The sequence below is a fragment of the Otolemur garnettii genome, unplaced genomic scaffold, assembly GCF_000181295.1.
Source record: "Otolemur garnettii isolate 467f Iridium unplaced genomic scaffold, OtoGar3 scaffold00100, whole genome shotgun sequence".
NCBI lineage: Eukaryota > Metazoa > Chordata > Mammalia > Primates > Galagidae > Otolemur > Otolemur garnettii.
This window is the reverse complement of record NW_003852495.1, coordinates 5,693,469-5,706,230: the sequence shown is the minus strand read 5'-3', so window position 1 is coordinate 5,706,230 and position 12,762 is coordinate 5,693,469. Positions and strand designations below refer to the sequence as shown.

At 46.0% G+C, this 12,762-nt stretch overlaps 1 protein-coding gene across 4 annotated transcripts in view; it reads left to right on the top strand.

Annotated features, from left to right (window-relative positions):
• The first annotated feature begins 5,166 nt into the window (after positions 1-5,166).
• PRODH2 (proline dehydrogenase 2) overlaps positions 5,167-12,762 on the top strand; it is an 11,066-nt gene continuing 3,470 nt past the window's right edge. For 3 of the 4 annotated variants that reach the window (XM_012809180.1, XM_012809177.2, XM_012809179.2), the window contains exons 1-7: positions 5,167-5,420; positions 5,497-5,693; positions 5,784-5,922; positions 6,008-6,094; positions 10,116-10,196; positions 10,279-10,434; positions 10,510-10,676. In XM_012809180.1, the coding sequence (XP_012664634.1) occupies positions 5,247-5,420; positions 5,497-5,693; positions 5,784-5,922; positions 6,008-6,094; positions 10,116-10,196; positions 10,279-10,434; positions 10,510-10,676 (1,001 nt within the window). In that variant the 5' untranslated portion in view covers positions 5,167-5,246. The remainder of the gene's footprint in view (positions 5,421-5,496; positions 5,694-5,783; positions 5,923-6,007; positions 6,095-10,115; positions 10,197-10,278; positions 10,435-10,509; positions 10,677-12,762) is intronic. The other variant, XM_023516910.1, reaches the window with a different exon arrangement.

The window sequence follows — 12,762 nt, the reverse complement described above, 5'->3', positions numbered from 1 at the left end:
CTACCCAGGGGGATAGCTTGAGGCTCCATCTCAAAAAAAAAAAAAAAAAGCTTGGCTTGGCACCCGTAGCTCAGTGAGTAGGGTGCTGGCCCTATATACACTGAAGCTGGCGGGTTTGAGCCTGACCCAACAACAATGACAACAGCAACCAAAAAAAAGCCGGGCGTTGTAGCAGGCACCTGTCATCCTAGCTACTTGGGAGGCTGAGGCAAGAAAATCGCTGGAGCCCAAGAGTTTGAGGTTGCTGTGAGCTGTGACACCACAGCGCTCTACTGAGGGTGACAAAGTGAGACTCTGTCTCAAGAAAAAAAAAAAGCAGCGTACAAAAGCGAAAGCAGTATTTTCTCATTTGTGTAACAAATAAAAGAGATATACAGGTGCCTTTCTATTCGTAAACTATCTGTGTGAGAATATCTCGTTGCCTTATACTGTGGGCTGACATTCAGGAGTGGGAGAAACACTGATTTTTTTCACTCTGCCTCCTTTTGTATCAATGTTTTACATGAACAGCTCATTTAGTTAAAAAAAGGTTTAAAGACTTTTTATAGCACTGGCTTTGCTGGATTTCTAATGTGTCTCTTGTCACTAAGCTCTGGGAGTCTCTTATATTGAAGAGAAGATAGCAGAAAGGGGAAATTAAAAGCTCATGCCTTAGGGTCTGGGAGAAGGGGAGTTAAATCTACACTTGGCCACCAGCTGGCTGTGGGACTTCAGGCAGGTATCTCTGTCTCTCTGAGACTCCACTTTTGACATCTGGAGAGGTTGACATCTTAGGGGTTGTGCAGTAAAGGATTAATCTTGCTCAGCTCCTGGCAGATAACCTCTAAGCCAGGGGTGGGAAAACTTTTCATATTGGAAGGCAGTATTAATTTAGCTGTAATCAAACAAAGCCAAATCCAAGAAACTTCAATTAGATATACTTAAAAATGTGAGTTAGGGGCAGTGCCTGTGGCTCAAAGGAGTAGGGCGCCAGCCCTATATATAGGAGCTTGCGAATTCAAACCCGACCCCGGCAAAAAAAACTGCAAAAAAGAAAAAAAAAATGTGAGTTAGTTTGCAAAAAATCTAACTACTATACACTTAATAACTTCAAAAAATGAAAACGATTTGTTAATTTTCAAGTTAACCTTTTAATGATTTTGTTGGAAACATTTGAATGTTTGGTTGCCCCTTGGTGGTCTGCAGTTTCAGTTGATCCTCTAGATGGGTATCAGTCATTTGCCACCTTGATGTCTCTTGAGTTGGGTTAGGTAGGAAAATGTAGATTTGCAGCAATAAGTGTTGAAAAGCGAGAAGGCATTTTTTTGGACATCTTGCCAAAGATGCGAGCATTCTACTGCATTTTCCCATTTTTTTTTGTTTGTTTTTTGAGACAGAGTCTCAAGCTGTCACCCTGGGTGGAGTGCCGTGGTGTCACAGCTCACAGCAACCTCCAACTACTGGGCTCAAGTGATTCTCTTGCCTCAGCCTCCAAGTAGCTAGGACTACAGGCGCCCGCCACAACGCCTGACTATTCTTTTTTTTTTTGGTTGTAGTTGTCATTATTGTTTGGCGGGCCTGAACTGGATTTGAACCCGCCAGCTCTGGTGTATATGGCCAGCGCCCTAGACACTGAGCTACAGGCACCAAGGCCATTTTTCCATATTTCAACTGGCTCTTTCTTAGCATGAAACGATGACTTTAAAATGTCATCTACTGAGACATTTCCATCTGTAGTTGTTTAGATGCCTTGGTGATATTAACTAGGTGAGGCTGAAACACTAAATGGAGTGTGATGTCACAGTTCTCAAAGTCAGTAAACCTTCCATTGTGTTCTCCAATTAATAGGTCTGTGACAGCTTCGTATTATTCAAATGATTCACATGTATCATCCTGCTCTTCAGTGACCTTTGCTAACTTGGGAAAATGTTCATCTGAAATTTCCTTTTGAAGATGTGTTTTGAGAAAGATAGCTTTTTTCAAAATGCTCGGACTTTTTGCCACTAAGTTTTGCAGACTTAGTTTTACCTTGCAGAGAAATGTTCAAGTCATTTTGATTTGACAAGATATCACACAGACATGCTGCATTCTTGGATAAATCTTCTTTCAATAATTCACATTGGTGATTCTTTTCTTTATAAAATTTAACTATCTGTTCTCTTAGAGATAACATTTTGGCTAACACCTGTCCCTCAAATAGCCAATGCACTGTAGCAGCATTGTACACATTGAATACCTCATGTTCAACTTCGGCATGTTGTAAAACTGATGATGCTGTGTTGTATTTCATGAATATAGTTAACGACACTTATACCTTGCGGCAAAGTGTCACTTAAAATAGTAGCTTTGGCTCAGCACCTGTAGCTCAAGCGGCTAAGGTGCCAGGCACATACACTAGAGCTGGGGTTCGAATCCAGCCTGGGCTGCCAAACAACAACAACAACCACAACCAAAAAATAGCTGGGCGTTGTGGCGGGCGCCCGTAGTCCCGGCTACTTGGGAGGCTGAGGCAGGAGAATCGCTTGAGCTCAGGAGCTGGAGGTTGCTGTGAGTTGTGACCCCATGGCACTCTACCTAGGGCAATAGCTTGAGGCTCTGTCTCAAAAATAAATAAATAAATAAAAATAAAAATCTATGCAATAAACCTTTCATGTTTTTCTATCATGGAAGGTGCCCCATTTGTAGACATTCACTAAATTTACCAAATTCAGTCCAACTTCCTAACATTGATCTTGAAAGCTGTTGAAGATATCTATTCCCTATATGCTGTTCCCAAGAGTGCCTAAAGTGAGTAACTCTCTGTAGCAAAGAAAATCTTCTGTTATGACCCAAATGAAGTATAAAACCTGTGCTGAGTCAGTAGTATCGGTCAATCCATCCAAAGAGATTGAATAATACCTATTTTCCTTTTGAAGTATTACCTGAGGTTGTTCTGCTAAGTTGCAGGCTAAACCATGCCACAAATCAGTCTGGGTTTGGTTCTCCTTGAAAGAGGCAGTTGTTTGCACTTTGAAACGTTATCAGGGCCTAAGCATCCTACAACTTGATAGCACACTCCTTTCATAATTTTTACATCACTGAATGGCTTTTCTTTTTTCCTCAGTATACTTTATAAATTGCTTTGATGGCATTATTTCCAGGTCATATTGCTGTTTGAAAGACTTGTCTTTGCATTTCATTTTTTTATTTCTGTAATACAAACTTCAGGGTCTCACCCTCTAATTAAAAACATCTGAGGGTCTTGTGAGTGCAGTAATGCTGGTCAGCGCTGAATTTCTTTAATGTTGATATTGCAGGATCACAAAGCAAGTGAGTGATCTTATTCTTAGTGAAGCAAGATAATAGTACAATTCCCAGTCTTCAGGAAAAGATCTGGTGTCTTCCTTCAGGGTTCTTCTCTTGGACTTCTTGAGAAGACGGGCTGTTAAGCAGACAGAATTAAAGAATACTGCTGAGCTGTGCAACTATTCAAAAATTCCACTTCAAACAGAAACACGATGCACTGTTGTCAGAAGCTAACGACAGACTGGCAAACTCAACCCTCATAAACTCCTGCCAACCAGCATTGTGCAGTAGTGGCACCAGTCAGGTGGGGGAAGTTAGAACTAAATTATGAGTGTAGCAGCTGTCAATTTAGCCCTTATGGCTTACTAATGTTCCAATTATGGCTTACTAATGTTCTAATTGTGCCCATCAATCCGGGAGAATTATTTCCTTGAAATTTATTTCATTCTTTGGGGTATTCATTTTTATAATAAGATAAAACTATACAAGATGAATTAAGGCTCAGTGCCTGTAGCACAGTGGCTATGGTGCCAGCCACATACACCAAGGTTGGCAGGTTCAAACTCGCCCGGGGCCAGCAAAAACAACAATGAAAACTGCAACAAAAATTAGCCAGGCATTGTGGCGGGCTTCTGTAGTCCCAGCTACTTGGGAGGCTGAGGCAAGAGAGTTGCTTAAGCCCAGGAGTTTGATGTTGCTGTGAGCTGTGAAGCCCTGACACTCTACCAAGGGCAACATAGTGAGACTCTGCCTCAAAAAAAAAAAAAAAAGAAAGAAAGAAAGAAGAAAAAAGAAAACAAGACACAGAAGCCCCCCAAGGCGTCTACCCAGATACAGCTTCCACCCCCCAGGGGGAACCCCCTCTCTGACTGCTGCCATAACTATTACCTTGCTTTTCTGATGTTTATGTTAATAGTTCCACCACCCACATATGTATCCCCAATATTTTATTTTAGTCTCATTTTCCCTGCTTTCGTATTTATTAAACTGAATAATGCAGCTTGTCCTGTTTGGCCTCTGGCTTCTTTCACTCGTATCATGGGGGTTAGCCACATGGTTTATGTATTAAGTTCATTCACTCTTTTTCTTTACTCTATAGTATAAACATACCACAACGTATTTACCCATTCTCCTGTTGATGTTGAAATTTGGGTGGTTCCCTTTTGTGATCATTATAAGCAGTGCTCTTCTGAACATCCTTTCCTATACAAGTTTCCTAAAGCTCATGTTCAAGGTTTCTGGGATACGTGCTCAGGGTGGAGCAGCTGGGTTATAGGTAACATGTTTTTTTTTGAGACAGAGTATCACTCTATTGCCCTGGGTAGAGTGTCCTGGTGTCATAGTTCACAGCAACCTCAAACTCTTGGGCTCAAGTGATTCTCCTGCCTCACTCTCCCAAGTAGCTGGGACTACAGGTGCCCACAATGATGCCCAGCTAATTTTTCTATTTTTAGTGGAGATGGGGGTCTTACTTTTACTGAGGCTGGTCTTAAAGTCCTGAGCTCAAGCAATCCACCCACCTCAGCCTCCCAGAACGCTAGGATTACAGGTGTGCACCACCACACCTGACCTGATAATACGCATTTTCACATTTATTCAATAACACTACACTGTTTCCAATTTTAAGATGAAGCAATTGGGTAACTTGCGTGAGATCCCAAAGCCAAATTGCCTGTCCCCAGAGATCCTTGCACCGAGTCCAGACTCTCATCTGGCTCATCTGGCGCATGGTGTGCACTTAGTTAGAATGAGCTGCTATGGTGAAGATTGTTGGGGTCTGTCACTGGGGGGGCTCCTCTGTTACCGTTATTCTGAACTCTGTCCTTATCAGTTAATCATTAACTGTCCCTCTAAGGAGCCTATGATCCTAAAGATTTGTCTGGTTAATCAGTCACTAGCCCCCCAGCTAAGCAAGGGGCAGCTGGTGAACCTGCTGCCTCCAAAACCCCTTCCCCTGGTGTAGAGGCAGAGGGGAACTCGTGATGCTCCGGACCTGTCGTGTGTTGTATTCCCAAGGTGGCCCCTCTGCAGGCAGCTGGCAGCCCCTGAACTTTGATGGTGGAGCCTTCCATCTCAAGGGCACGGGAGAACTGACACGGGCTTTGCTGGTGCTACGGCTGTGTGCCTGGCCCCCTCTGGTCACCCACGGGCTGGCGGTAAGCAGTGACTCTGAGGACTGGCCTGGAGACTCCCTATGGCGCAGCTCTGAGCCTTCACTCCCTTGTCATCCAGCTCCAGGCCTGGTCTCGGCGACTCCTGGGCTCCAGGATCTCAGGGGTACTTCTCCGAGCATCCTTGTATGGGCAGTTTGTGGCTGGTGAGACAGCAGAGGAGGTGAGAAGCTGTGTTCAGCAGCTCAAGACCCTAGGCCTCGGGCCGCTGTTGGCAGTGCCCACAGAGGAGGAGCCGGACTCAGCTGCCAAGACTAGGTAAGTAGAGGGAGAGGGCCCAGAAGGGCAGGGAGGATGGCAAGACGGGGCTTTGCAGGTTCCAGGTCCTCACAACTGCTGGCTGGGCAGTGAGGCCTGGTACGAGGGGAACCTCAGTGCTATGTTGCGGTGTGTGGACCTGTCACGGGGCCTCCTGGACACCCCTGGCCCTTCTGGGAACAACCTTATGCAGCTGAAGATGACAGCGCTGGCCAGCACTCGGCTCTGTGTAAGGGACAGGCAAGACTGGAGTGGGGGGAGGGCTCACTGCCCACCAGGGTCCCCTCACCACCCCACCTACCACCTCATTTCAGAAGGAGCTAACTTCATGGGTCAGAAGGCCAGGGGCCTCCTTGGAGCTAAGCCCTGAGAGGCTAGCAGAAGCCATGGACTCTGGGCAGGTAAGGACTTCAAGTGTGGGGTGTGGGTCCCCTGGACTTGGAGGTAACAGGCATCTGTAAACAGAATGCTCAAAGTATTTAACTTCCACTAACTTCTCAGGCCTAGAACAATCAGAATAAATGTGGCTGTAGCTCAGGAGCATGGCTGAAATCAATGGAATAGAGGTCATCTGGGGGCTTGAGGGGAGGTGCTGGGCGGCTCTCAGAGGAGGGCTTGGGATAGTAGCTATTTATCAACCAGAAGAAAGTGTCTCAATATGTAATCAATCAACACGGCCAATGTGCGCTGGCAGGATGTAAGTTCTGATTAGACCGATGGAATTTTAGTTTATTCATTCGTTCCTTTTAATTTTCATTCTCCTATTTCTATCCTCCCCACCCTCGGTAACTTCTACTCCATCTTGTATAGTGTGTATCTTTCTGTTACTGGTGGTTTTGTTTTGCTAAGTTTTGGGGGGTATGTTTTCTTTTTCCCCTCACCCTCCCTCACACACACACTCAGACTCACTCTCTCATACACTCAAACCTGGGGGCGTGTGTTTTCCCCAACATTTTATGAAAAAATTTTAAACATAAGGAGAAGGCAAAAGAATTGCATGGCGAATACCCATATGCCTGCCCCCTTTAACATCTAATAGTGTTTTCTTTAAATTATAGCCACCCTTCTATCTATCCCTCTATCCATCCATCCATCAATCCATCTTAATTTTTGAGCATTTCAAAGCGGCAAACATGAGTACACTTTCCCCCTAAACGCTTCAGGATGTGAATTATTAATTAGAGCTCAATAATTTTTTACAGCGCTTTTTTAAAAGTAAAACTTAAATACAACTATAAATGGTTTGCAAATGTGTACCTCTTTGTAAACATTGCAAAATACACTCACCTGAGCAATTGAAATCCCTGTCAAGACAAAGAACATTTCCCTCACGCCCTTCTCCATCAATCAGGGGCATGATTTCAAGGCACACAGCAGCGTTATGTCAGCTCTCCCATTCACTTTCTCACTTTCCCCACTGAGTACTCTGATTTTAAGACCTATCCACGTGTCTGTGTTCATCTAATCCATTGCCTCGATTCGTCTGCTTCTAGAGGTGTCACTTACCACTCTGGGGATGGACACCTGGATGGCCTCTGAGTCTCCACTACCCCAAATGATGCTATGGTGGACATGCTGATGTTTCTTTTTCTAATCTTCTTTTTTTTTTTTTTTTGAGACAGAGCCTCAAGCTATCCCCCTAGGTAGAGTGCCGTGGCATAGCTCACAGCAACCTCCAACTCCTGGGCTCAATTGAGTCTCCTGCCTCTGCCTCCCAAGTTGCTGGGACCACAGGCGCCCACCACAACGCCTGGCTATTTTTTTTCGGTTGCAGCCATCATCGTTGCCTGGCGGGCTGGGCTGGATTCGAACCCGCCACCCTAGGTGCATGTGGTTGGCGCCCTAGCCACTTGAGCCACAGGTGCCGAGCCTCTTTTTCTAATCTTGATATTTATATGTTTTTACTTTTATTTTTGTTTATTTTTGCTTTGTTTTGGTTTTTGTTTCTTTTTGTCACCCTCCGTAGAGTGCCATGACATCATCATAGCTCACAGCAACCTCAAACTCTTGGGCTTGAACAAACCTTCTGCCTCAGCCTCCCCCAGTGGTTGGGTCTACGGGCGCCCGCCACCATGCCCAGCTAGTTTTTCTATTTTTAGTAGAGACAGGTTCTCACTCTTGCTCAGTCTGGTCTCGAACTCCTGAGCTCAGGTGATCCACCTGTCACAGCCTCTGAGAGTGCTGGGGTTACAGGTGTGAGCCACCGTGCCCAGCCTTGATTTTTTTGTTTTCTTTTGAGACAGTCTTAGGCTGTCACCCTGGTTAGAGTGCTGTGTTGTCACAGCTCACGGCAACCTCAAACTCTTGGGCTCCAGCAATTCTCTTGCCTCAGCCTCCCAAGTAACCGGGACTACAGGAGCCTACACCTGGCTATTTTTTTGGTTGTAGTTGTGGTTGTTATTTGGCAGGCCCGGGCTGGATTTGAACCTGCCAGCTCCAGTGTATATGGCTGGCGCCCTAGCCGCTTGAGCTATAGATGCCAAGCCCAGCCTTGATTTTTTTTATTTGTAATTTAAAAAATGTATCAGAGAACACACAGAAGCAGCATTTAGCAGGCCAGAAAATCAGCTTCGGATTTTCTCATAAAGAGTTTCACCTCTTTCTGAGTGCTAGTTTACTCACGTGGAGACAGTGATAGCAACTTCTCAGCAGTTTTCAAGATTAAAGCAGATGAGTTTGGAAGGCTCCTGCCAGGTGGGCATCTGGCTTTGCACAAAACAGCGGGGCACCCTTGATGCTTCTTCATTTGCTTCCCATGGCCTCCCCAGTACCTTTGTACCTGGCTTTTGGGTCTGGAGGTGGGGAAGTACTCGGTATTTCCAAAGGGTGGCAGGGAAGCCAGTGTGGCTGCAGGGCAAAGAGCAAGGAGAGAGTGGGAGCAGAGGAGCCACAAGGGGCCAGACCAGGTGGGCCTTGAGGGCCACAGTGAGGACTTGGGCATTTGATGACGAAACTGAGGTCCTAGGAGCCTAGTTCCAGGTAACGCATATGGCACTTTGTAAGAGCTAGCTGTGCTCTAAGCACTTTCTGTATGTTAATTCTGAGTCACTTCTCTCCAAGCCTCCATCTCCTCCCTGGAAAACGGGGCTTTGAAAACACTTGTCTACTAAGATCATTGTGAAAATTAAAATAGTATATGAAGGGCTCGGCCTGGTAGCTACCCCCTGGAACCCCAGCAATTTGGGAGGCTGAAGCAAGAGGATCTCTTGAGACCAGGAGTTTGAGACCAGCCTAGGAACATAGCAAGACTCAGTTCTTTACAAAAACGTTTTTTTTAAATTGGCTGGGTGGGCTCAGCGCTCATAGCAAAGTGTTTATGGCGCCAGCCACATACACCAAGGCTGGCAGATTCGAACCTGGTTGGGCCAGCTAAACAACATTGACAACTGCAACAAAAAATAGCTGGGTGTTGTGGCAGGTGCCTGTAGTTCCAGCTACTTGAGAGGCTGAGGCAAGAGAATCGGTTAAGCCCAAGAGTTTGAAGTCGCTGTGAGCTGTGATGCTATAGCACTCTACTGAGGGCAACATAGTGAGTCTCTATCTCTAGAAAAAGAAAAAGAAAACAATTGGCTGGGTGTGATAGCATGTGCCCATAGTCCCAGCTACTTTAGGGAGTATCTCTTGAGCTCAGGAGTTGAGGTTGCTTGCTGTGCATGGTGGCTAATGCTTGTAATCCTAGCACTCTGGGAGGCCGAGGCAGGCAGATGGCCTGAGATCAGGAGTTTGAGACCCGCCTGATCAAGAACGAGACCTCAGTCTCTACTAAAAATGGGAAAAAAAACCCCCAAAAAAACACTATCTGGGCATGGTGGTGGGCACTATAGTCCCAGCTACACAGAAGGCTGAAGCAAGAGGATTGCTTGAGCCCAGGTGTTTGAGGTTGCTGTAAGCTATGACACTACAACACTCTACCCAGGGGGACAGAGTGAGACTATATCTCAAAAAAAAAAAAAAAGAGTTGAGGTTGCAGTGAGCTCTCATTGCACTCCAGCCTGGGGGACACAGAGAGACCATCTCTTAAAGAAGCAGCATATGAAATCATCTACGAGTTACATTGTAATAACAGCTGAGTGTGTAATATGTGTGGTACTTGTTCTGCCCTGATCGTGTCCAGACACTTCTCACATGTTACCCCATTTTATGTACAAGACAACCCCAGGAAGTACACACTATTTATTTTCATTTTACAGAGAAGAAAATTGAAGACCAGAGAGGTTATTAGGTTGGGGAGCCAGGATTCGAACCCTGATTGTGGGCTCATAACCACCTCAATAAATAGTATCTATCTGATGTTGCTACTCTTCAGATTTCTAGTGATGTCTAAACCTTTTACCCCTTTTCTGGTCGGGAGAGAGAGGAGGCTGAGGCCTTGGAACGGTCTAGAAGTCCTGAGCTCTTCTCACCTCCCCTGCTGCCCCTCAGAACCTCCAGGTCTCCTGCCTCAATGCTGAGCAGAACCGGCACCTCCAGGCTGCCCTGAGTCGCCTGCACCAGGTGGCACAGGTAACATCTCCTGCCATGGTCTGGCTCCACTGCCCCTGCTGCATATCCCTGGGCCCCTGACTGCAGCCTCTCTCCCCATCAGCATGCCCAGGCCCAGCATGTGAGGCTCCTGGTGGATGCTGAGTACACCTCGCTGAACCCGGCGCTCTCTCTGCTGGTGGCTACCCTGGCCTTGCGCTGGAATAGGCCTGGGGATGGAGGGCCCTGGGTGTGGAACACTTACCAGGCTTACCTGAAGGTGTGTGGTGTGCTCGGGGAGTGGGGGGTGTGGGCTGGAGTCCCAGTGCCCTAACCCACCCAGATTGGCCTGCAGAACACATATGAGCGGCTGCAGAGGGACGTTGAGGCTGCACGCAGGGCCGGCCTGACCTTTGGAGTGAAGTTGGTCCGAGGCGCGTATCTGGACAAGGAGAGAGCTGTGGCCCGGCTCCAAGGGACAGAAGATCCCACTCAGCCTGACTATGAGGCCACCAGTCGGAGGTAGGCCAGGGCCAGACAGAGCCTCTGTGCTAAGCTTTCCCAGGGCTGTCTAAGCTGTACACCAGCTCCCTGACCCAGCACTTCCCACCCTCCACACCTCTTCCTTTGTCCCCTACCCCCACATTTGTCCCCACTTGCAGCCTGAGGGACCCTGTTCAGGCCTGAGTCAGGTCTTGTTCCTCCTCAACGAACACTCCTTCCCTCTGCCACCTGGCACTCTTAATAAGCTCCAAATCCTCCAGTGGCCCACAGGCCCCAGTGATCCCACCCCGTCGTCACTTCTTGAACTTCCTCTCCACCTCTTCTGCTTTTCCTCTCAGTCGCTTCACTCCAGCCACACTAGCCTCCTCGAGGTTCCCTGGGGCCATTGCCCTTCCTTTTCCAGTTGCCTAGAACATTCTTTCTCCAGACAACCGCAGGGCCCAATCCCTCGCCTCCTCCTTAGGTTTTCACTCCTTGATGCCTCCTCAGGGGGCCACAGGGACTTGCCCAGTTTACAGGACAAGTGGTCAAACCATGGTTGGGAACTAAGTTGATATTCGAGACCTTCCAGGGCTCCTAGGCTTAAAACCAAAGGCTTAATAACTGGTACCAAGCCAAGCTCAGTGGCACATACCTGTAGTTGCAGCTCTTTGGGAGGCTGAGGTAGGAGGATCACTTGAACCTAGGAGTTCAAATCCAGCCTGTGCAATATAGCAAGATCCCATCTGTTTAAAAAAAAAAAAATTGGGTGGTACCTGTGGCTCAAAGGAGTAGGGCCTCGGCCCCGTATACCGGAGGTGGTGAGTTCAAACCTGGCCCTGGCCAAAAACTGCAAAAAATAAAAATAAAAAAAAAATAAAAATTAATAGTTTGTACCACTTTTCATATACTATAAAATTCACCATTTCAACATGTACGAGTCAGTGGAATTTAGTATATTCACAAGGCTGTGCAACCATCACCACCATCTAATTCTAGAATATTTGCAACATCCCAAAAAGAAACCTCGTACCCATTAGCAGTCATCTTCCATTCCTTCTCCCCTCTGCCCCTGGCAACCACTAATCTACTTTCTGTCTCTGTAGATTTGCCTTTTCTAGACAGTTCATGTAAATGAATTCATAACTACATGGCCTTGTGTATTTGGCTTCTCTCGAGTAATGTTTTAAGGATTCATCCATGTTGTGGTATGCATCAGTACCTCATTCCTTTTTATGGCTAAATAATACTCCATTATGTGGATATACCACCTTTTGTTTATCCATTCATGAGTTAATGGACACTGGGACTGTTTCCACTTATTGGTTAATGCTGCTATGAACATTCATGGTTTAATATTCTTTTTGTTTTTTTGTTGAGACAGAGGCTTATTATGTTGCCCTTGGTAGAGTGCTGTGATGTCACAGCTCACAGCAACCTCAACTCTTGAGCTTAAGCGATTCTCTTGCCTCAGCCTCCCAAGTAGCTGGGACTTACAGGCACCCGCATTTTTGTTGTTGTTGTTGCAGTTGTCATTGTTGTTTAGCTGGCCTGGGCTGGTTCCAACCCGCCAGCCTTGGTGCATGTGGCCAGCACCCTAACCACTGTGTTACGGGTGCTGAGCCATGGTTTAATGTTCTTGTGTTAACCTACATTTTCAATTCTCTTGGGTATAGATGTAGGAGTGGAATTTCTGTCATATGAAAACTCTAGTGTTTAACTTTTTGAGGAGGTTCTAGATGATTTTTCAAAGTGGCTGCATCATTTCATTACTTGCACCAACCATGTGCGAGTGTTTTAATCTCCCCACATCCTTTCCAACATGGTGCCATTCATATTTCAATATAGAATTTGAATACATAGTAAATTCACATGGTTCAAAAAATACAAATGTTGTGAAAATAAATATATATTTCATTTCCTTCTATCTCCCTATCTAGCCATGGAGTCTCCCTGTCCTTCACAGGGGACTATTTTTGTTAGTTTCTTAACATACATTGCCTGAGCTTCTTTATGTATGTACAGGAAGATTTGACAATATTTTATTATTTATTTTATTTTTTATGCAGAAGGCATCATGCCTGCACACTGCTCAAGTGTATATCTTTTTTTTTTTTTTTTTTTT